This window comes from Brienomyrus brachyistius, chromosome 19 (genome assembly GCF_023856365.1).
Source record: "Brienomyrus brachyistius isolate T26 chromosome 19, BBRACH_0.4, whole genome shotgun sequence".
NCBI classification, from domain to species: Eukaryota; Metazoa; Chordata; class Actinopteri; order Osteoglossiformes; family Mormyridae; genus Brienomyrus; species Brienomyrus brachyistius.
Window position 1 is genome coordinate 12291951 of NC_064551.1, and position 27995 is coordinate 12319945.

Below are 27995 nucleotides of genomic sequence, written 5' to 3' on the forward strand. Positions count from 1 at the left end.
CACTCAAACCTTTTCGCCAATAAAAACTTGGAAATGAAATACGCAGAGTGCTTTCCTCCAATTGGAGGATGTTAAGACGAGCCGAGGGGAAACTGGGGGCGGGGCTAGGGGGAATGAAGGGTAGGCGTAGCTTAGGTGCAGGTAAGACGACCGGGTTTCGATAACGTTGACTTAGGTTTACGCAATGCTGTTTGGACATATATAGACTTCCAGGAATTTAAAACATTTTGCATTTTTGGAGAATACAACGTGTGTCTACGGTCCCGGGCTATTAAGGTAAGCCGTACTTTGGCAGTTGTACGTGAATTGTTTTATCTAACCGGCAGTGTGTTTCGTGTAGAGAAGAACTAAATAGCAGTATAGCTAGGGTAACTGCCAAGGTATTTATTTCAGCTAACAAAGCAGGCTTAAGTTAAAAGGGTAAGTAGTAGGAAGGACCTAGTTAGATATAACATATTAGCTAGCAGTGCGAGTGGACATTTTGTTAGGTAATAGCCTTGGCTACTTGCTATAAACCAACTAGGGCATGCTAGCTACTCCACTTATAAGTTGGCAGGATGGTATTTGGCTTAACGAAATGTTGAAATAGTCAGTTGTCGTCAGTTAGCTGTTTAGTAGGGTGACTCTCTTAACTATCGACGACCTGAGCTAGGTAGGGGGAGGATAGCGCGGCTAGCCGGCCGAGATAACGAGAAAGGCTCGTCCGAGATGCCCGTAACACTCCGCATTTCTCTGGATTAGCTTCGCCTGATTTGCTTTCCGAGCGCTGTAATGACCGTTGATCTTTTACTCTGGCTCTGTCTGGTTGGAACATGATAAAATGTGTTCTTCAGCCTCGATACCTGGGGCGTAGCGGCATGTAACCAGTAGCTAGTTTGGCTTGCAAAAGTCTAACAGGAAATTTCTCGCTGTCAAAATGAACACTTGCGAAGTACACCTTTTAACGTCATATTTGAGGAATGAGGAAAAAGGACGTGTCCGTATTAATCTTTTTAGGAGGGTTTTGAATTCCCATCAAAGAATTAAAACGCCGCAAGATCGTCTAATGCGAGAAAGACCCATGGCAATTGCCGCCCTACAAAAATCGAGGATAACTTTGGTTTGGGTGATGAAACTGTATTCAAGTAGCATGTAACCTCGCAGGCTTCTAGTTTTTCCTCTTGATTTTTAAAGACTTTAAATTAATATTTTTTCATTTGGCAACATTTTGATACTCGAGTATTATTGCACGACTCCATTGGAAGGTCATCATTTTTGATATATATATATATATATATATATATATATATATATATATATATATATATATATATATATATATATATTTATATATATATGTACAGAATGTAAGAGAGCTTAGTTCTGAAAAATATATTCTTGTCACATTTTATAAGAAATATTGTTAATGTTTCATTTTGGTAATAAAAAGAACTGGGAGACATTACTTGGTTTCATCCATTGATCATGTGAAACCCGACAAAGACTGGCAACCATGAAAAGTGATATGATTACTAATTGTCCTACCAGTTGAGGTCAACCTCAGGGGTAGCTTATGACCTGACCTTGACCTGTGGTCAACAGTTTTCATGCTTCTGATATTATTTTAACAATTTTGGCTTTAGTCACGGCTATGTCGTGTTTCTTGTCTCTGATGTCATCAAGGGTGTGTCGTGCTGATTTAAAAAAAGGGGGGTAGTTATTAATAGTGAGTCAGTGAATTGGAACGTTATCTTGGATTTTGCCTGTTAAAATTTCCATGGGTGTGATTTGGGCTGAACGTTCATTCATGATTGGCATACAACCCTTTAAAAAACATAATATATACACATTAATTATGGCCATTGGGAGATGATTTGTTTTATGTTTTGGGAAAGATCTGCTTTGGAAATAATGGCTTATTTATAAAATGCACTTTGTGGGTATATTTTTCTATAATGCATTTTGTATATATTTACGTGTGTATGTATGTATGTATGTAATGTTTGTTTGTTTGTGTGTGTGTGTGTGTGTGTGTGTGTGTGTGTGTGTGTGTGTGTGTGTGTGTGTGTGTGTATATATATGTGTGTGTGTGTGTGTGTGTGTGTATATATATGTGTGTGTGTATATAAAAATTATACCGCTTAACCATGTTGTGGATATTTTTTTTGTGGCCAAATACATTATAAAATATGAGCTGGATTTAATTTTCATTTATTTCAGTTTTTTTTTTTCTTTATGCAAGCAGCGGTCATTTCTCACCCAGTGATTTAAATGAATGATACGTGTTATTGGTTATTAAATGGAAAATTTTTCAGTGATTGCACTTGTGCTCCGGTGATCTTTTTAGTTGATCTGGAGTAGGGGATCTCAACCCTCCGTTGGCAACAACAAACTATTTTTGATTTCCTTTTTTACATCCTCTCTCGTCTTCTGTTCACATCCGAAAAAAAATGGAAACTTTAAACTTACGAAATCAGCATTCGATGTGCCACCAACCCCCCCCCCCGTTTTACTGGTCTGTGAAATGTACAGCGTAAACTGGCCCACAGAACAAGGGATTTCTTTTTTCGTTGCCTGAATGATAAGGCAGGCTAATTGTTGATTGTCTATGATATGTTGGGTCGTAGGTTTGGGCAATATCTATCTATTTTTTCATACAGTCATACCTTGCAGGCATTTTACCCCAGCATATTGCATATGATGGTATTTAATTAAAGCAAATCATGTCCGCTACCCTAAACTCTGAAACTGGAGAGCTTAAACGGGCTCATCAGTGTGGAAGCTGGGCTTCTGGGAAACGGGGAGACACCTCTTTGTTGAGGACTTAAACAGATCACCTTTCGTTTGACACCACTGTCTCCACCTCATCTGCGGCCACATGGTCTCTCAAACGGTTCACGGTGCACCTTTATGGCACCTTTTTTTTGGCATCAACCTACATATGTGTGTTATTCTTTGGCTTAAGTGAGGCTCCAATCAGCACAAACTCTGTGCACTACAATGCTCACCTCAATATAGCATCTCACTATCAGCTTAATAGAAAAAGGATTGTCTCTATTTTTAATGGTATTAAAAATAATAGCTTTTGGGATTTCTAAATACGGGGGTATACTGAAATACCATCATACTGCCCAAGCTTAGTGGGTCAGCAGGAAAAGTGAAGGTCCCATCACAGTTCTTGATCAGTACTAATGGTTTAAATATATCAGTCGGTTAAGTCTCTTGTTTCCTGCTGCAGGATATCCCTCGTGAGTTAAAATTGTAATACTTTAATAACGTCTGCTGGCCGGTGTGGCAATGGCATGATACCTGGAGGCTTCTATCAGTGTTTGGTGTATTACAGTCATGAAATCTTTGGAGCATTCTTTTTGATGGCTTGCAAATATCTTCTGTGTTATTCATAGACAGACCGACAGAAAGTAAGTCTGGGCGCCAAACAGCTAAGTCTCATCATGAGGATAATGGATTGTAGAGATGCGTAGTAGCATGAAAGGAACATTTGTTAATGTTCATGTTGGTTCTCATCCACCTGACAGTTGGGTGGGGTCTGTGCTCCACATTAAGTACTCTCACATATGCAGATCCATTATGAACTTCATGAAATCTGTATCTGAGCCCTGAGCCACATGCTGTCACTGTTCAGAATGTAATGCACAGCTGATGTAAAATGCAGCAGCAGCATTTTGTGACTGAACAGAAGAGGCCTGGCTTTTATCCTGAAGCCAAGGGACTCTCCATCATTTTACAGTGGTGATTTATGTGCTGATTCTGTATGTTTTATATGGCCTATTTGCATAAACATGCTGCAATATGGAATGTACTAATCATTTGCTTGACTAGCATGTTTTATCAGCTGGTCCAAATGGAACGTGTTGCGGGAGTGTAAAACTGCTTTTTCTCTACTGCAAACTCATTTCTAGAATGTGGGCAAAATGGAGTAATCGCATCCCCAGTAGCAAATGCAGGAAATGCTACTGGTGTAATAAATATGGACCAATGTGATCAGGTTGTGTACTTGTAACAATTTGAATTACTCCATGTGTGGTGTGTATGTTGTCTTGTTTGTTTTAAAAACAATCCTTATGTCATTTACTTAAACTCAAGTGTTCCAGTATCATTATGCTTGCAGTTAAGTTGTACCTTAACTGTGTGTTTATTTGGGTGTGCAATTCATTAGTGCAGTGTTTTTAATGAAGTTTCTGCTTGCGAATGTAACCACTCAGCACTTTGAAAGGAATCTGATCATTAATAGCTGTGTTCTGTACCTGTATGCCTGAACGAAATGCATGCACGTTCGCATGCTCTCAGACATACAACCCTCTACATGTCAGGTGGACATCATCAGTCTGTGTGGTGATACAACAGCCGCCGGGGAAAACTGAGTCATACTTTATTCATGCTCAAATCATTGCTTCCTGTCAAGCAAAGGTAACAGTGGTGATGAATGGTATGCCCTGGGGTTTCTGCAGTTTGATACAGGATCCCACTGTAGTTGTAACTGGCTATCAAGGCTCATATGCAGGGCAGCCACCGAGTTTAGTCAGAATAGCACTATATGACGAGCCAAAAATGTTTCTCACCTACTTAGGAGAATGAGTGATCAAATTATACAATAACTGTGATATTCCAGTAATGTGTGTTGTGAAAGCTATTTCTGTCAGTGGGGGTGGTGGCGTACATGACAAAACCCCCTTTATTAAAAAGGTCAGTGAAACCATTTTAAATTTCCACTAAAATGCTTGTTAAATTCTGTCTGTTTGCACAATACAGACCTGGTTAGTCATCTGTGCACTTTCATGTGAGGCTGATTAAAGACCTGTAAATGTGGGCTGCTTTTAAAGCATTAAAGGGTTTTGCCACTTAGTGCTGTATCGCATTGCCGCCGCAGTCTGTCAGGTGTAACACGCATGCTCTCATCATTTTTCTTGCTGTAAGGGTTTGAATGTAGCCCAAAAATAATGGAGAACACGTGCATGACTACTTGGTCATAACGTTTGCTGTAGTGCAGTTGGTGTTACGAGAGACCACTTTCACAATATCTTCAGCTTTACTCTGGCCTTTACAACAAGCAGTAAAATTGTGTGTGCATTTGTGTGTTCACACCACTAACCACTGCCCTGTATAGCTGTATCTAATGGTGCAACTGATTCATTTCATTATCACAAATGTAGTTGGAATTTTCAAACTGAAATCCATTCAAGTTAAATAACAAATATTAATACACGAGAGACAAGCCTTCACAAGAGCAGTGTTTAAGGTAAAAAAAAATGTATGTTTTCTCGTTAATGTTTAACTAGACCTAGTAAATGTTTGTACACAATTGTCATTTTAAGCCATTGAGGAATTTAGCATGCGATGTTTCAAAAATTGTGCTTTTAGCTTGTTTTTTTTTATTCTTTTCCAATTCTTTCAGCCCACATTTACAGGTCTTTGTTTTTTCTTTTCTTAGTAATGGAGGCATTCCAGGATAAGGCTTAGAATGCATTTAAAGGGTTAGTGCCCTCTGCTATTACAGTTTAGGTGTTTCTAGCCCTGGGGACCTTTTCTGTACACTAATACCTAATTTGTTTAAAAGGCACACACAAATCTACATTTATTTGTGCTATTAAAAGGTAAAATTGGTCCTTGTTATTTGGGGTTTTTTGTTCTCAAAAACTGTTCTGTAATTTGCGTTAAACTGAATTGTACATTTATTGAAATGAGTCATTGGTGTCATACACATGAAATGTTAAATGAATGTTAAATTAAGCTTGATATTATTCTAGCCATCGTGTATGTATTGATGCTTTAATGAAACCATGTCATTTGACCCCATAACCGTTACTGTCACAATTTTCTTTTCTGATTTCAGAGTAATATTCCTTTCTCTAACAAAGGAATGTGTACGCACAAGTAGCTTCGTCAACCTTTTAATATTTTTGTACACTATATCACATGATATCTGCAAACAGCCTCCCAAACTTGTGCCCAGCTCATGACTGTTGTCAGAGCTGGCTTTCTCTGCTTTTCCATGCATAATGTATGGAGTATGTGTGCGTCTGTGTGGGTGTTAAACATGTTACAAGAGTTTTGACAGCAAGCGAAAGGATGAGTTTTGTAGCTGATGCAAGTTTGCACGCGTGCAGAATTGTGCTAAAAGCTTGTAATGCTGCTGAGCTCAATTAGCATATTGACATGAATTACACAATGATGTGCGTATGTAGGGCTGAACGATTTGGGGAATACATCTAATTGAGATTTTTTTGTTGACATTGAGATTTGTGATTTGCGATATAGTTTTTTTCGAAGTCAAGCTTCAGTTCTGTATTCGGTGTGTAATAGATTAAAAACATAATTGAGCTAAGCAGTATTATCACATGAGATCTCATCAAAATAGTAATTGGTCTGTATTCTAATGCAAGGATGAGAACTTAGATGTGAATTGCTTCCAACATGTTATTACTTTTTTAAATTAGCAGAGAACAATCAGAAATAGAATGACTATCACAAAAGTTGTATCTGTTACTTTAAACTAATAAAAATAAAACACTTCCAGTAGCTAGCGCTGCTTGGACTCCTGATAATAGGCCCTTTCTGTAAACAATCTCTAACCATGAAATAGGTGGGTAATTTGCTTATAGTTCAGCAGCGCAATCAGTACTTTTTTCACCCCGCAAATGTTTTCCTTGGGTTTCACATGTTTGCTGTTTGTGGACCTATATACAGTTGCCTTGGGCCACTTCTGTTTGGTGAGCATGACTGGCACGCGACGAGTGCGACGCTTCTGATTGGTGAGAATGAAGGCACATATTTGTAACACTGTTGTCAGAATGGTTTTAAACCCTGGGTCAGATGCACTGTATAATGCATATCCTAAATCCCAGCCTTTGCAATTTGCTAATTGTGTTGTTTCAAATCTCAATGTGAATTTAAAAGCTATAGATCGTTAAGTTCTATGTGTATTTTTACCTTGACTGTTGTCCAAGCATCGGCTTTCAATAATTGCTTATCCAAGCTGATTTGTTGTGCCTGGCTGCTTAGTTCTGGAAGCATGGAGGTCATATGATTATGCAGAGGGCGGGTGGGAGTTACCAACATACCTGAACTGCCTCATTGTTAAGTAGCAAATTCCAGCCAAAATACTTGAATACGTGGGATTTGAGAGAAAACTGTTAGCCAGGAAGTAACTGAAACTAAACCCCTGTTGAGTAACAGACTGATTATTTGTTCTCCTTCATGTACAATGTGGTTCTTTTTCACATGGCTAAAATATGTGAGTTGTGTTTGTTATTAATGGTCGTTGATTACCTCCTTTTTCAAAATGAATCTTACTTTTCAAATTAATAATATTGATACACAATCAGGATGTATTATACAAAGTAACATAAGAAATTAACATTCTATTTTCTTGAATGCATTACCATTGTAGACAGCTGGGTGCACAATCAAGATAAAAGTCAACTTCCTGTCTCTAACAACTAGTTTGATTTATTGCACTGTCTTCCTATATTGTAGAACCAAGCAAAAAATAGCAGTAGTGATGCACCTGCTGATGTGAGAGAAAAAAGGAAAGACCAAACGAAGTAATTCTTTTGAACGTGATAATGGTGTCTGTGGTCATGCAGTACTGAAATATGGGAGAGGGGGGTGATTATCTGAAATGGGTCCAGTTTGATGTGTTGGTAAGCTTACGTTGCCATATCAATATTTATTTCGTAAGGTCAAGAATAAATTATAGAAACTAGGGTAAGTGATCTGTTGTGCACACAGACCTGTAAGATATTTCAGCATTATTTTACCAGGGGTTTGTCTTCCTCACGTCTGCCGTAGGGGCTGAACAGTTTTATGAACAGTTTTCAAAGGACACAAAACCCACAAGCCACTGCTTCTCCCCTCCATCCTCATTCATGAACCTTTTATCTAAAATGCTACAAACCAAAAGGAAATAATACCTCGAAACGTTGCTGTAAGGTCTCTTCAAGCTCAAATCGACCTTTATGCCACCCAGTAAGCAGTTACTCTTTAACCCGACAGGGGCAGGTAGCCTCAGAAGCGATCGGTACACTGTGAGTATTCAGGCTATGTATAAAGTATCATTATTTCTCCATGGACACCATTTCTGCAAGGAGAGCAAACTCATTAAGATTTGCATAATGAGCAGTGATTGCAAAAAATGACTTTTAAAAAAACCGAAATTCTCGATGTTCATATTTTCTGCATATATTAAATGAGTTCAGCAGTAGTATCAAGTATTAGTATCTGATGCATTCTTCATTATGATTTGCTTAGCATCCTTTAATGTTGTGTCTATGCTTGGGTTTTTGCATGGCTGCTGCTCTGTATGTAAATGAACCCAGTTTGATTGTTTATGATTCAAGCACATGTTATTAATCAGCCCCGTGTGTCGCATTATGAAATCGTTGCTGCACTGCTTCATTATATGTGCTTAATGAACTCTGATTATGCAAAATTAAGTTGCATCATCGACAGGTCCATCATGCCACTTTTTCATTGCCCCAGATCCCAGTTTATCATGCTGAGATCTTCCTGTTTTCTCGCAGATCTGCAGCAGTGTGGGTCATGGTTTGTCACTTGCTGTTAAAGTAGCTCTGCTTCATATCTTTAGTTTACTCTAGGGTTGGTTAGTCACTTCTTCGGTGACTCTGCACATACTCCTGCTTGTGGTTGCCTGTGGGAAGACTCAACACCTCTGGCTGAGTGCCAGAAACAGGTGAATGGGGCTGTGTTTTATGCTGGGGGCTGGACTTCACATGTGACACTTCTGTAGAAGTCCTTTTAAAATTTAGCTTTGGATTTCAAAGTAGCTTAACCGTGACGCCACCCCCCCCCCCCCCCCCCGGGACTTTTCATCAGCCTACAATCCATCCGTTCACCCTATATGCTTGTACAGTGAAATGACTGCGATGGGCAGTGCTGGGTCATAAGTGGGTGGCTTGTTTGAAATGGCTTTTCTTAAAGGGCCGGGAACTGGAAGACAAGTGAATAATCTGTGTATTCAGTCTTCTTGTGCAAAATGTGTATTTTATTTATTGAACACTGGCCAGTGCAAGACAGGAGTGGATCAGGTCATATCTGGGGTCAGTATCATCCGGGGTGTGACTGTATGTATGTGACGTATTAAATTACTGCTGTAATAATGCACCGTAAGCCAAAAGGCATTACCATTTTGTTTAAATATCTGATTCGAAAGCCATTCCTGGCAATATTTAGAGGCCCACACAAAAGCAATATAATATTGTAGCCCGATTTTATAAATGAAGCCGGTAATCATGGGGTCTGGGTTCTGAAAGACATGTCAGATTTTAGCTGTGCTAGGGGCCTGCACTACACCCACCTAGCTCGCACACAGAGGGCTTGGGAGGCAGACCCAGCCATTAGCCGGAGAAGCAGATTTTCCGCTGAATGTAAATGGAGCATGCAAGTGCGGTTCCTGCTGGGCCCGCCTGTGGGCCCTGCGCAGGCTGCGGCTTGGACCAGGCCCCACCTGGCAGAACCCCATGCTTTCCTGCGACACCGCTCTCTCCAAATTCTGTTTGCCGGTGGCTGAAACGTTTTGCCTGCCCTCCTCATTTGTGCACCATAGGTTGGCTGTGAGAATGCTTGCCGTGTATCTCTGTGTTTACCGTGCCACTGTGTTGAGGGTCATTGACCATCTTCTTTTAAACCGTAGGCTTTTTATGCATTCTCAGTCATGAATCATCTCTCATCCATTGCTGAGCTTCAGAATTCAGCTGAACATCAAAACTATACTTTGTGGCCACTTGATCAGGTTCACCTGCTCTTTAACACAAATGGCGAATTATGTGGTTGCAACTTAATTCATTCGGCATACAGACAAGGTCAAGAAGTTACTTTGCAGCTGAGCATTAAAACAGAAGAAATATTGTCAGAATGATATGAAATGAGGTGGAATTGTCAGTGCAATACACTGTTGTTCAAGCATATCAGAAAAAGCCACCCTCCTGGATTTATAGAGAATGATGTAATAAATATCCATTCCGGAACTGTTATGTTGCCAAAACATTAATAATAGAGATCGACAGAGAATGGACAGAATCTTTATAGTTGACAGGCCACAAATGCAAAAAATAACTCTTCAGTACAACATTTATGTGCAGAAAGGTATCAATGAATTTGTCAACCCTAGAAATGGTTCTGGAGACAAAAGGGGGGTCCTACTTGGGGGGGGGGGGGGGGCAATAAAGTGCCTGTTAAATGTATATTACTTCTGATACTGGTATATGTTTTTCATTGAAGTGGGACTTTTAACATGGTTTTATATGGTTGACAAATGAAATGAGGAAACTTCTGACTTCTAGAGGCCTTTTGGGGCCATTTGTAGTGTGATTAACTATAGTCTTAGTTCTGTGTGTGTTTTTTCTGGACTCTCTCACACTGTGTACAGTATGGTTCCTGTTAAGAAGCAGGTGGAACTCCATACGTTGCTGGCTGCGTCTCTCCCACAGGACAGGTTGGGTCAGAAGTTGCGTCACAGGAAGCCAAACTCTGTCGGATTTGTCCTGGGTTGGGCTTCATCCTATCTACGGTTCACATGCCTCTTGCGGAGGACAGTCGTTGGTCTTATGTTTTGTGGATGTTTTTTTAGACATAATTAGTACCATCAATATTACTAAGTAACTGAAGAAGGGGTGCAAGAAAGATCATTTTGATAATCAATTAATCATGAGATCGGCCAATCAACTAATGGATTAGTTGCGCCAAAATAATTAAAATCAAATTAGACAGATCGGGTATTGGCCATATGTGACCGTTCCACGTTTGATATTTGCTTATTTCGTTTTTTGGCAGTCTGTAAAAAGAAACTCCTATTCATCCATCCATCCATCCATTTTCCAAACCGCTTATCCTACTGGGCCATGGGGGGTCCGGAGCCTATCCTGGAAGCAATGGCAGGGAACAACCCAGGATGCAGAGGCTAGGATGGACTGTCTTTTGCACTCGCTAAAGCTTGTGATACTCGAGGGGCTGCTATCGCAGCCAGGTGTAAAGGGGTTTTCAGACTGAACGCAGCAAGCACTGTGATGACCTCTGAAACCCATTATGTTCTATACACTCCAAAGTGTCAGAACGTTTTTACAATGTCGAGCAAAGTGCAATGCAATGGTGGCTCCGTGCACGGCTTGAGGAGCTTATGTGCACGGTGCGGTCAAAGTTCGTGGTCAAACTTTGTATGAGCAATACAAACAAGGTACCAAACCAGGCACAGAAATCAAAATGGAGGAGATACTTATACTGTTCCCAGAGCTGTATGACACATGCTTGTCTTTTAGCATGGGAAATGTATGTCGTCATGATTGACCGTGAGCCCGGGTAACAACGAAGTGACAGGAGAGAATTTTGAAAACCACTGTTACTTTTTACGCTGCACCCCAGTGTTAGTGCAGAGAATTGAGCACAAGTTGCTGCTTTTTTCTAAAGGATGTGCAAACCCCCTGGTGAGCACAGCGCGTTCGGTCTGAAAACCGCTTAAGCGACACTTTTGCACGTGAGAGAAATTGTGGGCCATTTAGGCATTCGCCAGTTGCGTGTCCTCTCTTGGAAGATAATCAGATTGAACTGTGAATGCTTAAGATGCAAACATTGTGGAGGAGTACATTTGTGTATGTTTCTAGTAGCCCAATTAATGAAGTGTTTTGGCATACAGTTTTTTCATTTGTATTTACTAGTTTAAAAAAAAAAGTGCTCTGGTACCAGATCCATACTTATATCGGCCGATACCCTCTTCAGGTATCAGGATTGTATTCATGCCGCTGAAAGTGGGATTGGTGCACCTGTAGGCCAAAACATAGGGTTTAAAGAATAATGCAAATCCTTTATTTTAAAAAAACATCAATAGGTATTTAAGTCAACTGTAATAACTTCACTCAATGTAGAGAATCCCTAAAGTGATGGCGTCATAGTAACAAAGACCTGCTGTTTCTGCCATATTTTGCCTGTTAACTATTGTACATCTGACAATACATCGAAAAATTTCATTTTCAACACAGTTCTGGTGTTTTGAATTCTGGCCGATTTTTTTTAAAATTCACCACGGATGTGGGGGTGGGGGATTTCAGCTAATTTTAGCACCAAGATTTCAAAATACCACATTATACTGTTTTACCCTTATACTGCCCAAGCCTAGTAACAATTTAAAACCTGTTCATTAAAGTTGACCCATTTTACTGCATTGCTTGTATGTGTGTTTTGTGATGCATCTGTCCACTGTTGGTCTTGTGGAATATCATTGCTGTACACAAGTGCTGACAAGCTACCATCTGTGTTCACTGAGAAATCTATATATGCAAGAGTCTGTACCTAGAACCGTACATAGACCTAGCAGTATGGGGGAAAGTGAAGTATGAACTGGACTTAACATTTCAACGGTAACATTGCTAGGTGTTTGACCAAATTCAGCAACTATTTGTATTAATGATTATGGTCATTAATGATTAGTTTCAGCCATAGTTTGAAGCCTTTACTGCTTTTTGATGCTATGTGTTATTGAGGCCTGTGATTAAAAAGCTGCTCACGGTTGCTTTGTTTCATTATTCAGGCCCGAAATGCAGATCAGGCTTGTTTCACTGGCCAGTAGGGCCTGGAATAAGAGCTGGCCTTGGCAGCTCTCTCCTCCTTGCGCTCTCTCTCTCTCTCTCTCTCTCTCTCTCTCGTTGTCCTGAGCATATTGCAGAGGCTTTGCCTTGGCCATGAATAAGGCGTGACTCAGCCTCCATGCCCAGCACAACTATGGGGGGCTTTCTGTCGCCCCCGCCCCCACCCCTGGTGAGTCCCACGTCTACCGGATGCAACCTTCCGAGGTTCCGGGCCGATCCTGTCCGCGGGTGAAATTGCTCTGTTTTGCCGGACCTATAGATCGGGCTGAGAGGAGTGGAGCAGAGCATGAATACTTTTGTCACTCTCAGGCTTTGGGAAGCTTACCATCTTAATGATGGGTGCTCTGGCTCAGCCATGATGTCATCGTGGTGACCTCCTAGTTGTGTGAACGGGACCCCACTTTTGTGTCATGGATGGATGGTACACGTGACAACATTACTTTATGGCTAAACTTCTTTGTAAGATGCGTTTCATGCCTTGTTTGTCATTAATGTAAGGTGAAAAGCAAACTTTCCACAACTGTAGTGAGACTGTAAATTGTGCACCATGTGTCTCAAGCCTGTGGCTGCTGGAGATGCACATGTATCCATGTTTAACTTGTGTTTTTTGTCTGATTTAATTTCAGAATAGTAGAAACAGTATGTGACCCTTGTCCTAGAGAAATTTATTTCTGAACTTAAACGCCTGTGTGAAAGAAAACAGTGACGTATGTGGTTTTCAATTTCTGTTTGTGCGCTGTTTTGCTGTGCAAGAACAACGCAGAACGAGGCAAAACTGGATTGTAATGGGTTTGGCTTAAAAGCAGAAAAGCTGACTTATGCTGCTAAGTATTTGTTATTAGGTACAATATTAGGAGTTACAGTGTAATTGAAACTCTGTGTTCCAAGGTCCCGTAGGACAAATGTGCCCCGAAAGAGAGTTAATTTGATTGAACTTTCGTCCTTGATACAAAATTTTACTGAAAACTGAGAGGAAATTCTATGACCACAGATCTACTAGATACAGGTTTTCTTCTGTATGGCAACAGCAGCTTGGGCTGCTGTTGTGGCAGGACAAAGGTGGTTTCTGAGGTGTAGGGCAGGGAGGAGACATTTCTGTCCTATCACACTTGTTCACTCTTTAGATAATAGAAACTGACTCTTGTGGTTTACCTTGGTGAGATGGGAGAGGAAAGGATTTCTTGCTAAATCTCTTCAGTGAAACTCTTGCCACTATACAGAGTGCTACACTGGTCGGTCTATCTGCCCACCTGCTTTCCCGCCATCTCCCTTTGAGATACCAAAAGTTTCTGTCAGCCTCTTCTAAATGGAGGACATATTGAAACATTACGGTAAACTGAGGCCCACCTGCGTGCAGCCAGAATGTGACGAGATGTAGCACCTACGTGTGTCTGTGTTTACATGCCCGTCACAGTGAAGCTGGTGCTTCAAGCGACAGCCGGTGGTCTTGGAAGTGGCTGGAAGCCATGTTGTGAGCAGAAACAAGCTTGCTGTAGCATTCAGCAGCCTGTGCAAGCTGATGTAGCGATGCAGATATGTGGCTGGGGGGTCTCCATCTCAGTGGAGGGCTCAGCGTCACAGACTGGTGCCTCTGTTCCTTTTGTCCTTGGAAGCGTCTGCAGTCACCTGATCTGCCTCCCTGATGGCACTGCACTGCCGAGTTTGCATCCTGTCTGCAATGGAAGCGCTTTTCTGCTGCCCCTTTCCTGAAAAGCCTGGGGGGCAGGGGAGTGGGAGTCTCTTGTCTGAGCGGGCAGGAGATGGCACTTGATGGGCCCTGTGCACATGGGTAGAGGTTTCTGGATGGTCGTAAGCTTAATATCAGATTTTTCTTTCCAGCATTTTTTTCTCCTCTTAGTCCGAAAATGAGGTTAGCTTGCAGCTGTAGCAGCCTGTAGGTAATTGATGCAGCGACAGCATTCTCTGGTTATGCACTGGGTTGGAGCAGCCGCCCGTTTTGAATCTTTTCATTCATCAGCTTGCTGTCAGAGGGCCCCGGATGTCACAGTGACTGCCAGCTGGGCAGGATTTTCAGCTTGCTACCTCGTGTGTGTTGGTATTGCTGTCTTTCTGGTGAGAGAGTGTAAGTAAAGCAACCCTCTTCATATCTAAGTAGTGGTGTAGGACAGCTCAAAGGTATATGCATTTATATATGTTTATCAGATTATCTCCTCAAGTTATGCACTTTGGTACATTACCATGAGAAGTACCCTCTGATTGGTGGTGAGATTAGTGACAGTGGTTTATATTTAAGGCAAGATCAGTTGCACAGTATTTAGGTAATAAGTAGAGTCAAAAAAGCCTCAGACTTATGGCTTTTTCCGTGTTTGTGGTTGTAATGTGGTGATTTGTAAGTTGTATTTTAGCTGTCTGTGTGTAGTAAATGTGATCTTGATGTTCTGTTGGGAGCCTTGCAGCTTAAGTGGGAGTCTGAGTGCTTTGCACTGACGCTGGCTGAGAGTGAGATGGGGAGTGGGCTGTCACCAGGCTGCCAGCTAGCGCCTCTTTCTTTGCAGCCTTTGCTCACTTTTTCCTGGCAGGAGCCTCCCGCCTCAGTACTGGAAACTGGGACCGATCCCCCGGGCGGGCCTACCAATGCCATGCTGCGGAAATGGCCGCCGGTGAAATTCTGTCCTTAGTTATACTGCGAACTTGGGAAGACGCGGTGGAACCGCAGCCCGGGAGGGGGGTTCCAGGAGGGACGTGTCAGGCTCTGGCAGCAGTGAACTGCCACCTCGGCGTCGTTAGTCAGAGGGCCATGTGACCCAGGTTCCCTTTTGGGGCATGTCTCCGCTTTGTATGACTGAGCATTTTCTCAGGGTCTCCCCTGTTACTTCCCCCTGCCGGCCGGCGGTGGGGGGCCTTCCGGAGGGGAAGTCGGTTGGCTGCTGTCGTGGCAACTTTGTAAATGTTGGGCTCTAAACTCCTGACCCTCTTTGCTCTGGGTGGGAAGGCGCAGCTTCGTGTGCTCAGCCACCCCCCTCCCCCCCCTCCCCCCCTTCCAATTCACAATGCCATCTGGGGCCCGGCCTGACTCTCTATCATAGCAGGATACCCTGGAGCGGCCCCTCACACTCTCAGCCATCTGTAATGCGTCATTATTCATACTGGCGCTGACCTGCGTGAGGGCTGCTACACTGGGTCACACTCTGGATTGTGTGTGTGTCTGTTTGTGCTCATGCGTTGCTGTGAATGAAATCCACACACGTGGTCCAGTGGTGATATTGCTTTTTCTCTCTGAACGTGCTGTTTGTGATGCTGCCTTTCCAAGTAAGGAACAAGGAGGAGGTTCAGTCGGCATTCCTGGAACAATTGAGGATTATGGGACTTCAGCGAGTTTCTGCTGGTGACATGATGAATCTACCGGCCATGATGGAAGGCAGGTAGCTTCAGAAGCGAGCAGAATCCTCTTAGTTAAGCCTTGGAAGGGTATGTGCGCTACTTTTGAATTTTAGCATCTGCGCCGTTCGAAATATGCTGACGTATATTGCTGGCAGTCGATATCGAGGTGTATGCATGTTAAAAGGAATCCACCAGTGAGTAAATGGAAAGAGGAAGAGAAGCAGGACGGAAGGGTTGTGGCAGTGCTATAGATAGGACTCTGAGAGGGGATCCTGAGTGCCCTGTCGGTGGGGGCTGCAAGGCCTCCCCCGTCCTGTGCCTGACAAGTCCCTGAATAGTAACCTGACCCACATGGGAGTTGCGGTACTGTGGGCAGCCTGTTGAAACGGGAAGAGGTTACTCCTCAACCTTTGTTAGAGGGAAATGTTGTTTCCCAGTCCGTACACATCCGTCCACCACTACACCACACAGCACCTTCACCTCGGCTTCCTGATACCAGGTCCCTGTCCCTGGACAGTCGTCTGTCTCCCCTGCCTCAGATTTACGACGTCACCTGCCACCACTGACCTGTATTAGCTTCTCTGGGCCTGTTCTTCAGGAATCCTTCTTGATATCATTTGAATAGTTTTAATCTTTTCCGTTGAGTATCTTGCATTTTTCTGTCTATTTGTATCCTGATTGAATCAATGTAGTTGAGGGAGGGGCCGTTTCCTGTCAGAGAGGGAATGTGCCTGTCATGGCCCCATATGCAGTGACCGTGGGAGGAAACCCCCAGCTGCTGAGAACCAGCCTCTAGCTCGTCTTGCTGACGCTCCGGGCTGGGACTGCCTAAGAAAAGCATGAAATGTACGCAGCCTGCAGCCTTCGTCTGTGTTTTCGCTTTCTGTTCAGCACAGCTCTCTTTCATCAGCTGTTGATGTCAGGAGGCTCTCTCTACCGGTAGCACTTTGCTTTTTTACACGCCTTTGCAAAAGTAGAGTAGTTACACAGCTGATAGCGTTTTTGCAACACGTGGGTAACTTTGCTTGCTAGCTGCAGTGTTCTGTGTAGAACTGCACACTTCCGGCTGATTTTGTTTTGTGTGTTTCACCCTTCTCACAGTTGCTCTATAATGTGTGATGAAATGGGTGGAATATAATTTTTTCGTGAAGTCAGTACATTGTAGTGTTAAGTACTCAGTTCATTGCATGAACGGAGGCTGTCTTGAAACGTATGTGCATTGGCTTTGAGACGACGTTATCTATCACAGGTTGTTAAGTTGCCTTGTTAGCTTGGGGGTTCGGCATAGCCTGATGGCTCTTCATGTGAAGCACTGTCACTCTGGCTTGTGATAGTGTTGAGTGAGCAGGTTGGGGCAGCAGGATGCGGCTATGCAGTCTGCCAGCTCGCCTTTCACAAGGGCCTCTATCCCCTTCCCTTTCAGCGTCTCTACCCTAATCTGGCTACCTTCTCCTGGCCTCTCTAATTGCGTTTCCTAGCCAGTCGGATGAAAGTAATTCCTTTCAAGTGGAGCATTTTTGATTTTGGGATCTCTGTGCGCTGACAGCATGCGGACTCGCTCTAATTGGCTGAGGATACGGCACCTACCATATTGCCTGGCGGGCTGACCAGACTGGCTGGCGCTAATGCCTTGCTTTGGTTTTGCCTCTGATGGTGGTTTCGGTCTCTTACTGCACTTTGTGCCCTGACGGCACACTGATAACTGGGGGAAAATTTGACAGTCGCTGTGGTTTCATTCACAGCTCACAGCATGTGTTTTGGGAGTCCTTATGTGTCATTTCTCTCCCATGTGCGGTTGGGTGAATCTGATCAAAGTGCGCAGACCGGCAGGGTGCTGGGCGGCACTCAGCTTTTAAAAATGCAATTGTGTATCACTATCTTTTGTGAAAGTCTTCACATCACTGCCTCTCTTGCTGATTGCCAGCCTTTATTTAGCGAATATTATTCACGTTCGGAGCAGGTACTTTTAAGTTGTCGTAGTCTGCTGTAATCTGAGATGTTGTCTGTCTTGTTTGGGTTCCTGCAGCAGGTGCATGGTTGTGTGCTCCTACACACTTACACACGCACACAAACACGCAGGCAGGCAGATTGCTGTAAATGTCAGTGGCCTGCTATGCGTAAGGCTGCAAAACTCTATGGCTGTTTTGTTCATTATGTCCAAACATTCAGCATTCACACTGGAAAAAGAGATCTGCTAGTTTCCAGTGAAAATCAATATGTGTAATTGGACATAAAACTTGGAACAGAGTAGCTAGCCAAAGACCCTGGGCTCACGTGCTGAGCTGCTTAACAGAGGACTGTGGTCAGGCCCTGGGTTCCGCGACCTCCCCCACCTGAGGCAAGCCGGCCTGACATAGTCTTCTGGGCTCCTGCTCACTTTGTGTCCTGTGAATTCCAGCAATCCACAAGCGCCCGCAGCATGAGGCAGATGGTCTGTTTAATCTGGAATTGTAAGGAAGAGAGCAAACGCCTCCCCCAAGCCTGCTGATATGGTCATCGCTGGGCAGAGACACACTCTGACCTAGATAGAGGAGCCGCGGCAGTGCTCCTCCAGCATCTCAGCAAGTGGTGCCGGTACAGGTCATTCCCTCTGTCGTCATGTGAGAGGCCGCCTCGATGGCTGCTTGCATGGAGATGGAGGACTGGCAAATGGGGGTGGGTGATCATGGTGGATGGGGTTAGGAGTTTGGCTAGCCAGTGGTCAGCTGGGCTGTTTCACATCCACTTCTTTGGTCGCCTGCATTAAGACTAGGGTTGCCAAGGGGTGTAGAATTCCTAGTAGATTTCCAGAAACTTTCCATGAGAAGTTAAGCTGGGCTATGTAGGCAATGTACAGCTTGACATCAAACGGGTTTATATATAAATTTTAGATGAATACTGCGAAAGTAAATGCCTTCCTAATGAGTATAATGCCTCATTTTATTATTATTTATAGACTATAACAGGTGTTTTTGTCTATAATAAGTGAGTCAAAGAGTTTCAGCGAGCTGTGGAACTGCATCAGCTGTCATATGGCAAAGAAAGCAAACTATGAATAATGCATCATAGAATATGACTTTTAAGCAGTGCATTTTGATGCAGATGCTTATTTTGGGGTGTTCTTTACACACAGTTACTCAGAAGCACTTTCTTGCACAGTGATATCATGATTAGTGGCGTCACGTTCAGCTTGTGATTCTGACAGTATGGGTATGATTTCTGCACATCACAGGGTTCGTGACTTACTGTTTTTAAACTCAGTAAACTGATTGAGTGGCGATCAGGTCCCAAAGGTTAAATTGTCAATTTCAATGGAAAGTTTTGTACTTGGAAATTTCAAAGAATTTTGCAACCCTTTTATAAGATTATAAGGCAGTAGTTACCATCCAATTCCACACTGAAGTTCAGGGGTCACACGTCCCTGATCTGCATGTTTCATTGCCCCCCCCCCCCATGCAGTGTAGCTTGTGACATGCGTAACACTTCCTGCCTGGAGTGAGAGCCGTGCTGCTTCTCCTGAGGGAATGAAAGGCAGGCGGTAGGAGGCACAGCTGCCTTTACAGGTTCGTTATACACGCAGCACGCATGGGTCTGCAGGTCCTTTGTGAGTGGATTCCATAACATGCCAGCCAGGATCGGGAAGCATGAAAGGTGACTGTCAGGGCTTCAGCCAGTTTAGTTTGTCTATCACTCCAAAGCCCTCAGATCTGTGAGCAGCACAATAGGCCTGCGCGAAGCACTATCTAATCTGCGGTATCACCCGGTATTGTCTGTAAATGGGAAGCGGCCTTGTGTCTGTGTGGCGTGGAGGCTTACCTACTGTGTGTGTCTGTCTCATTCAGGGGCTCAGCCATGAACAAGCTGCGACAGAGCTTTCGGCGCAAGAAGGACGTGTACGTGCCTGAGTCAAGCCGACCGCACCAGTGGCAGACGGACGAAGAGGCCGTACGCAGTGGGAAATGCAACTTCGCTGTCAAGGTGACAGAGAGGCACATGCTCGCAGCCACCGCGACAGACCGCAAACGGGTCACGTGATGGAGGCCAACCTTCACAGCGCTCCATCACTCTCACACAAACGCGCGGGATGTGCTGCTGGGCAGGAATCCCCCTTAACTTATCTCTGTTTTTGTTTTAATTAATTTTTCTACTATTGTGTTATTTGAGTTCCCAATTCTTGGTTACCAAAGAGGAACAGAAGCAGTAGTACTAGAAGTGCAGTAGTAGAAGAATAATTTCAGTAACAGTCCCCCCTGAAAAGAGCCAGTGCTTAATCACCCCTGAATGGCCTCCCCTTAGCTGGTGCTGAACAACCTGCCGAGCTACAGGTCTGACCAAACGGCCCGATTAGTGACGTGCTAGTTAGGGCCTGACAGGGCCACAGTCATTTAGCTTTAGTGAGCAGCCCTGCGTTTCAGAGGCGTCGGGGTGTGGGAGTAGTAAACTCAAATACTCCATCTTACCTCTACAGAGGTTTTCTAGGATTGTGCTATTTTATACTTGCTGCTTCCTGTTGCCAATCATTATTTTCTTTTCTACATCATGTATGCCCCATGTGCTCTTTTTCAGTAACGATTCATAAGCAACTGCTACGAAGTTGAATTGGGCCCTTTTGACTGTAATCAGACTGTCAAATTAGGCCAGCATTTCCACTGGTACCCCCAGACAGTCCACATTTTTGCTCCATCCTAGGTCCCTACAACAGGGGGGTGGGAAGGAGCAAAAAATGTGGGCTGTCTGGGAGGGAACAAAAACGTGGATCACCCCGGGGTCCCTGAGGACCAGGTTGGGAAACGCTGCCCTGGGCCTCAGAATGTGTCTGTGGACCTAATGGACCAGGGACCTGCCTCAACCGGGTCTTCAGGATTGATAAGGCCAATAGAAAGCAGCCTCTGACAGGAAAGGGGTAGGACTTCCTGTCCTGCCATCCACACAATGGCCTCTGGGAGGATAGATGCATGAGCTCATGCTGGCCCTGGGCGGCAGTGTCAGGGTTCTGCGGGGAGGAGGGGGGCAGGGTGGGGTGACCATTCTGATGCCTGTGTGCCCCCCATAGTACCTGGGCCATGTGGAGGTGGAGGAGAGCCGTGGGATGCACATCTGCGAGGATGCTGTCAAGAGACTGAAGATGGTATGTGACCAAGGCACCTATGGATGCCAGGCGTGAGGGGGCATCTACGGGCATTTCTGAGCGTGTGTGTCAGCGAGCGAGCAAGTGTGTGGTCTTTTTTTTTTCCTCCTTTTGCCCTTCTTTGCTTTTTCTTCCCCTTTTCACATTTCCTCTCTCAAGACAGTGCAGTGTTTGTTCTCTGTTGTGAGCCCCCCTCCCCCCTTGGCAGTCCTGTCATTGGGATTGTCTCTGAGTGTCTCTGCTCCCTGTGACGTTGTGTGGTGGACAGCCATAAAGGTGAAAGTACAAGGTACAAATAAAATGCAGAGAGGAAGGGCACCGTGTAGTACTTGATAAGGGGTGTGCATGACACTTATGTGGGCTTTTATGGGTTGGGTTTAAGGGTGTGTAAAAGTGCAACCGTTACTTCATTAATATAGGGGTAACGAGAATGAGTGTCCCTGTGCCCAGTCCCATTCTGAGCAGGCAGCTGTGGGCCAGGCCGCCAGGGGTCCTAATTCATCCCGCATTGAAATAACCAGCACTTTCTGAGTGAAAATGGCTGACGGCGAGGTGCGGCATTCTGTTCTGTGCCCTGCGGTGCCCTCATGTGCTAGCGCAGCTGTTCTGGCGCCTGCTACAGATGGATCTTCTCCACAGGCTCACGGTCTTTCCAGTATCACTAGCAGCCCTATTGATACGGTGGCCAGTCTGTGCCGACGCAAAAGTAAATATCAGTGGCGCCGAAAGGAATGGGTGGATGTAACCATATGGTGATATTTTACTTTGGATTAAAAATGAGTTAATTGCATTCCATTCTCGCCGCTGTTTAATAAACAGCAGTGTGCAGTTGCCAGGGCGACACGACACTCGCTGTTTTGCAGCCTGGCAGTGGCTGTAGGCAGCACGCCTGTATGATGGAGGCACAGCGCAGTGCCATCGTCTGTGCCTCTGGCGGAGTCGCTGTTTCATGTCTGTTCTGTTTTTGAGCAGGTTAAAGACGGTGTGTCCCCCTCCTCCCCTCCCCCTGACTCAGTGATTTATTGAATCTCAATCCTTTTGCAGACAAGCGTGTGACAACTTTGCATGCCCTGAATTTTTACTAACCACACCAACAAATCATGTCTGTCTGCCTGTCCAGTGTGTCTGGGTTATTTTTGCCCCTCCTTATGTTGGCAGTATAAATTACTCGGCACAATAACTAACCTCAACAAAAGGAGGGTGTGAAATGCAGGGGTTTTAAGGTGAAGTGTTTAACGGTAAAAGCTCAGTGGTACCCACCGGAGCCAGCAGGAACCAGACTGAGGGCACTGGCGCCCCTGCCCTGGGTTCCTGCCACACGCAGCTGCAGCCTTGCCGCCTACAGGTTTCTGGTGAGGTTAATGCGGTCCGCTCGCTGGTGGGCCGCGCCGGGCCGGGCCTGCGTGACAGGCGTCAGGATTGCTGCTGCGAGGTGTTGTGTGATTTTGAATGCCAGCTTTCAGGGCTTGAGCCCCTTCCACACTAACCCCAGTGTGTTACTGCACAACCTACTGCCATCACTGGCCCCCACTCTACTGCAATCGTGCAGACCGCTCTCACTCTCTCGATTTTTTCACCCGCTTGCTCAGACCCACAGCAATCACTTTCTAAGCATAGATTTAGACCCCCCTGCCCCCCCGGCACCCACACCCCCCGAGGCTCCCCGTAGCCTCTGACAGTAACATTTTCCTGCCTTGTTCCTCCCCACGTCCCCACCATTGTCACTCCAGGACAGGAAATTCTTCAAGGGCTTCTTTACGAAAGTAAGTGTTCCGTGAGCTTGTTTTTCAGTTTTTTTTTTTTCCTTTCTTCCCCCTTTCCATTTCCCGGTCTGCACTGTGTGCTGTGCATTGTGCCGGAGTGGAAAGTGAGTATTGCGAAGGCCGTGCATAATATGACTACATTATGAAGGGAACTCGCATGTACGCGTGCGTACATACATGTGTGCCTGCACGTGTCTGCGGTGGACTGATATTTTGAAGGTCTGCGCACGTGTGTGGTGTGACTGACATTTCTCTCTCTTACTCCTCTGGGACAGTAGTCAAACCAGCACACATGCCCCCCTCCCCTTAAGGTTACTGATAACCTCCCACTGTGGCTTTGTGAGCCTCACTCCTGCGGTTACCGCGACTGACCCAACTCCCCCCAGCTCGGTTAATGTTCGAGTCCCTCTGCGGCGTGGGGGTTGCCGCCGGGATGCCTGCCACGGCTGCCTTCTGATCTTGCGCTCTCTGTCATCCCAGGCGGCTAAGAAGACGGTGAAGGCCGTGCTGTGGGTGTCGGCGGACGGCCTGCGCGTCGTCGACGAAAAGACGAAGGTACCAAGGCCGCGTGCCGACGTGTGGCTGTTACATGAGTTTAATAACGTCTGGAGATTCACGGGCTTGGCTTGGCGGTGGAACCACATGCATGGGGCCTCTGTGTATGAGAATGTGTCCTAGCTACACTGATGTATGAGGAGTGTGATGACTGCACCCCGCATCACATGGCTAAGAGATCAGTGTAACTAAAGCAGGCATGCTTCTTTCTGTAAGGACCTGATCCTGGATCAGACGATAGAGAAAGTGTCTTTCTGTGCTCCGGACCGCAACTTTGAGCGAGCCTTCTCCTATATCTGCCGAGATGGGACCACGCGCCGCTGGATCTGCCACTGCTTCATGGCTGTCAGAGACTCTGTAAGCCCCGCCCTCTTTACCCAGGGCCACACCTCCTCAGTGGCACCCCACCCTCTTTCCCTGCTGACCTGATTCCGTCATCTTTGCAGGGGGAACGGCTGAGCCATGCGGTGGGCTGCGCCTTTGCTTCCTGCCTGGAGCGCAAGCAGAAGCGGGAGAAGGAGTGCGGAGTGACGGCCACCTTCGACGCCAACCGCACCACCTTCACCCGTGAGGGCTCCTTCCGCATCACCACGGCGACTGAGCAGGCCGAGCGTGAGGAGGTCTTACGGCAGATCCAAGATGTCAAAAAAGGTGTGTGTGTCGGGGAGGCCTTGGGTGTTCTTTTTAGACATTAAGGGAGTTCTGTTTATATATCACTGTAAATGTCAGATGTAAGCTGGGGCCAGTGCATGCTAAATTCTCCAAACTGATCGGTGTGTTGCACGCTGTCTGCTGGAGGATCAGCACTCTAATCTGAGTGATTTATTAGCTCAGATGTGGCAGGACAAATGACAGAGGGCCTAGATTGATATGTGGTGTATCAGAGAGACCTGGCTTTGCCTCGTGTTCCCGCGGTCCATCGTGCTCCTGTTTCCTGTCCCGTGACCAGCTGATGCGGAGCTGTCCGTCCCCATAACCACGGCACCTCTGGCAGCGACCCCGGGAGCACTGCCCCCGTCCTCCTCCCCGCCGGTGGCCCCCTCTGTCGCGGACACCAACCCGCACGCCATCCCCCGGCGGCACGCCACTGCCGAGGCGCTCGCCCGGCAGGGCTCCTTCCGCGCCTTCCCCACTCTCAGCCAGACGTCTCCCTTCAAGCGCCAGCTGTCCCTGCGTATGAATGATCTGCCATCCAACGGGCAGCGCAAGGGCTACGGTGAGCAACCCGACCTCCAACAAGGTGTCGTGCAGCAGTGACGGGGGTGTGGGCCGTATCGGCGTCGTCCGACAGTGACCAGCTGGCTGGAGTCCCGTTTATTGTGATCGTGTACATGGGGAAGCCTGGCCGAATACCCCAGTAGGAGCAAGCAGCCGGCCGGCTCTTACGCTGCTTTGCTGTTCCCTGTGACACAAGGAGATGTGGGAGATTCAGCCTGGAATACACATTTATTTGTGTAACTAGAGATATATTTGTGTTTGAAATGTTTTCTTTCATTTTTGTAATACGTTATGGTATGTAAAAAGGTTTCAGACTACAGACATGGTTATTTATTTCAGCTCAGGAATAATATCACACTTTAATAGACGAGGAAAGCATTCAAGGGTGATCATGTTTTTTTTTTGTCTGGCCATGGCTTTGTTTCTGCAACCTGCTATGGACTCATCTAGCTGAGGGGGGGGGGGGTGTCCCTGCCATTGTTCTTGATGTTCTTGGGATCCAGGCACACAGTGGCCCTGTGAGGGATGGGTGGGTGGGTGGGTGTGAAGAGGCCTCTCTCAGAATGTGTGTGGGGATCAGAGAATGTCGTTCCTATTCCTCTTATCCACTTGAAAGTCACTCTTAATTCTCCATGTATGCCAATTGCAGAGATGGAGATGGAGGGCGACAGCATTAGCTCCCTGTGTACCCAGATCACCTCCACGTTCAGTGGGCCCCCTGAAGATCCCTTCTCCTCTGCTCCCATGCCTAAGCCCACCTCTTCGCCGCAGTCTCCAGCCGTGCCAGGTATGCAACGTCTTCAGGCCAGTAGGCCTCTGTGTCCTCAGTGAGCGGGCCTCTCAGTCCAGCTTTCTGGGTTCCTTCTGCAGTGAACGGATCCGTTCCTGCCTCCAGCCCACCAACCAATAGCATGCTGAGCACGGCCCCCCCAAGCATGCCCCCGCCGTTGCCGGCACGAGATACCAATCCCTGGGCCAGGCCTGCTGCTGGGATCCCAGGCCAGGGCTACATAGGTAGGCCTTAGCTGACAGGGTCACCTGTTCATGTGTCTCTATTTTGGACTGACTACGTAGACAAGTGTTTCCCAATCCAGTCCTCAGGGACCCACAGACATTCCATGTTTTTGCTTCCTCTCAGCTCTGGGAGCTCGGAGGGAGCAAAAACATGGACTGACTATGAGTCCCTGAGAACCAGATTGGGAAGCACTGGCTTAGACAGTTGCAGATGCTGATCTGTCAAGTTCTGCTGAAGGATAGATTTGGACAGGGCCATAATCTTTGGTCAGTTGTTAGAGGTATGCTCCTCTAAAGGATCTTATTGGTTGAGGAGAATGAAGGTGGCATCCGTAGGTGCGCATCGTGTGTCCATTCCTTAGAGGAGCTGCAGGGGAACGGCACCCTGGGGCTTCCGCGGGTAACCCTCATGGCTGAACTCGGTCTGCCTCTACGGCTTAGTCTGTGTTGTGCTTCCTTTCTATTTACTTCGCTCATGGGAGTTTTACTTGCACAAATGAAAAGTGATCGATCTAGAGAGAATAACCAATCAGGTTGTAAAGGAGGTGGGGCCAACCAACCAGATGTCTCGGTCCCACCTCCTCTACGACCTGATTGGTTATCTCTCTAGACCGATCACTGTTCCTTCAGCCCTCAGATCATTTTCTGGTAGGTAAAACTCTCATGAGCATTTACTTTGAATCCCCCCATCCTCCAGGAGGAGACTTGACCAGCGCCACCCCTGCACCCGCCAGCTCTGGCCCCGCCGCCCTGCACACCCACAGACGGACCCCCTCAGAGGCAGACCGCTGGCTAGATGAGGTGACCAAGTCTGTGCGTGCCCAGCAGCCCCCCGTCGCCGCAGTCATGGGCACGCCTTCCCCCCCCACCCACCACGTACCCATGCCAGCGGTCCCCTTCATGCCCGCTCTGGCGCCCGCTGTACCCTTGCTGCCCCCACCACAGCCCATCTATCCCGTTCCTCCTCCGGCCTCCTACCCCGTTTCCAACGGGGCCCCATTCGGGGCCCTCAGCGTGCCCGCTGTCGGCATCACCCCGTCCCAGATGGTGGCTAACGTCTTCGGCACGGCCGCGCCCCCAGTCCAACCGGTGCCCTTCCCCCAGCACAGCGTCATCGCCGCCCCCCCCGGTGGCTTCTACAAGCCCTCCCCACCACCGGCCACCGACCCAGCCTCCTGCTCTCCGCTGCACCCCAATGGCAGTGCCTCCGTCAACGGTGCAGAAATCTGGGCCGGCCAAGGCCAACCCCCGGCTGACGATTTCGACAGCCAGTGGGCCGCCCTCGAGGGCCAGTCGCGCCAGCGGGCCACGCCGTCCCACACAAACCCCTTCTCCAGTGAGCTGCAGAAAACGTTTGAGATCCAGCTGTGAGGCTGGGCACCACTAAGAATGTAGAGAGGAGGCGATGAAGGCGGGGGAGGGGATCAGGAGTATAGGACCCCAACACCCTGCCTGAGTACCTCCCCAAACTGAATGGGATGTGAAGGTCTGTAACCAGCAGAAGGTATCTGGAGACCTGTGAGTTTGCCAGTGTGATATCCATCCAGGTGTTTTGTATGTCCATCACTCTCTCAGGCGTGATGCCTCATGCAGCAAAGCTGTGCATGGAGGATGACAAACTCTGCCAGCACCAACTCCCACTCGGCCTTGCTCTGAGCTTTTACTGCCCCCTTGTGGCGGAGCTGCAATATGCTGCCCCACCCAATGCAGGCGCTGAAGTGCTGAGGCAAACAGAGCTCCCAGACAAGTGTTTCAGAAGTGGAGGAGCATGATGAAAGGATAAGAATGCCAAAATCTTTATTTTTATGCATTTATTATATTTTAAAATGAATTTAATAAGTTGTATATAATACTGCCAAAGGTGCAGGCTAACCATCATTGGGATAAGTGTACATAGACTTTTTTTATCGTATGTAAATGTAATGTTGAGTTATGGGTTTTTTTTTTTAATGCCCTGTGATTTGCAATGAGATTTTATCGTATGTCAGAGGCAGAACCCTCCCCCCCCCCCCATGCTTGAGCCCAGTGAGCAGCTGGCTGAGGGTGGGTGGCTGTTCTGTCCCCCATTTAATTTATAGTGCACACCAGCCCCCACGTCAAGCCCTCTCCTTTCTTGTCTGTCTTTTTAATATTTCTGTCCATCTGACCTGCATCCTTCGTTTTCCGTTATTTTCGTTACGGCTTCGGTCTGCATGGTTCCTGCTGGTAGGTGGAGGAGTGACCCGCCTCCTGCTGCTTCCAGTCCCACTTTCAGGTCCGTGTGTGACCTGTGCTCCCTGCCTGTGTTTTGTTCCCATCCTTGAACATGTGAACCATTGACAGCTGGTCTTTCTATCCATTTTTTTTCCACTGTTCTCTCAAACTGTTGGGACAAAGACTGAATAAAGTGGTGGTCAGAAAACT

General features: G+C 46.3%; 1 protein-coding gene across 3 annotated transcripts; it reads left to right on the forward strand.

Annotated features, from left to right (window-relative positions):
- The first annotated feature begins 113 nt into the window (after positions 1–113).
- Positions 114–27994, forward strand: LOC125714572 (protein numb homolog). 3 transcript variants are annotated; one of them, XM_048985288.1, is made up of 11 exons: positions 114–276; positions 19757–19892; positions 20968–21042; positions 22773–22805; positions 23286–23360; positions 23577–23717; positions 23807–24011; positions 24310–24576; positions 25228–25365; positions 25449–25592; positions 26290–27994. In XM_048985288.1, exons 2-11 carry the CDS (start codon positions 19767–19769, stop codon positions 26961–26963), a joined length of 1878 nt encoding a protein of 625 aa, XP_048841245.1. In that variant the 5' UTR covers positions 114–276; positions 19757–19766; the 3' UTR covers positions 26964–27994. The 3 variants fall into 3 exon arrangements, with proteins under 3 accessions (XP_048841245.1, XP_048841247.1, XP_048841246.1); XM_048985290.1 differs by lacking the exon at positions 25449–25592; XM_048985289.1 differs by lacking the exon at positions 22773–22805.
- Position 27995: the final 1 nt, after the last annotated feature.

What these genes read in the sequence shown, in the direction of transcription:
- LOC125714572 (XM_048985288.1), top strand. Translation starts at nt 19,767, where the DNA reads ATGAACAAGCTGCGACAGAGCTTTCGGCGCAAGAAGGACGTGTACGTG. An exon ending in AATGCAACTTCGCTGTCAAG is followed by an intron (nt 19,893 to 20,967) that starts GTGACAGAGAGG and finishes TGCCCCCCATAG; the next exon opens with TACCTGGGCCATGTGGAGGT. An exon ending in TCAAGGGCTTCTTTACGAAA is followed by an intron (nt 22,806 to 23,285) that starts GTAAGTGTTCCG and finishes CTGTCATCCCAG; the next exon opens with GCGGCTAAGAAGACGGTGAA.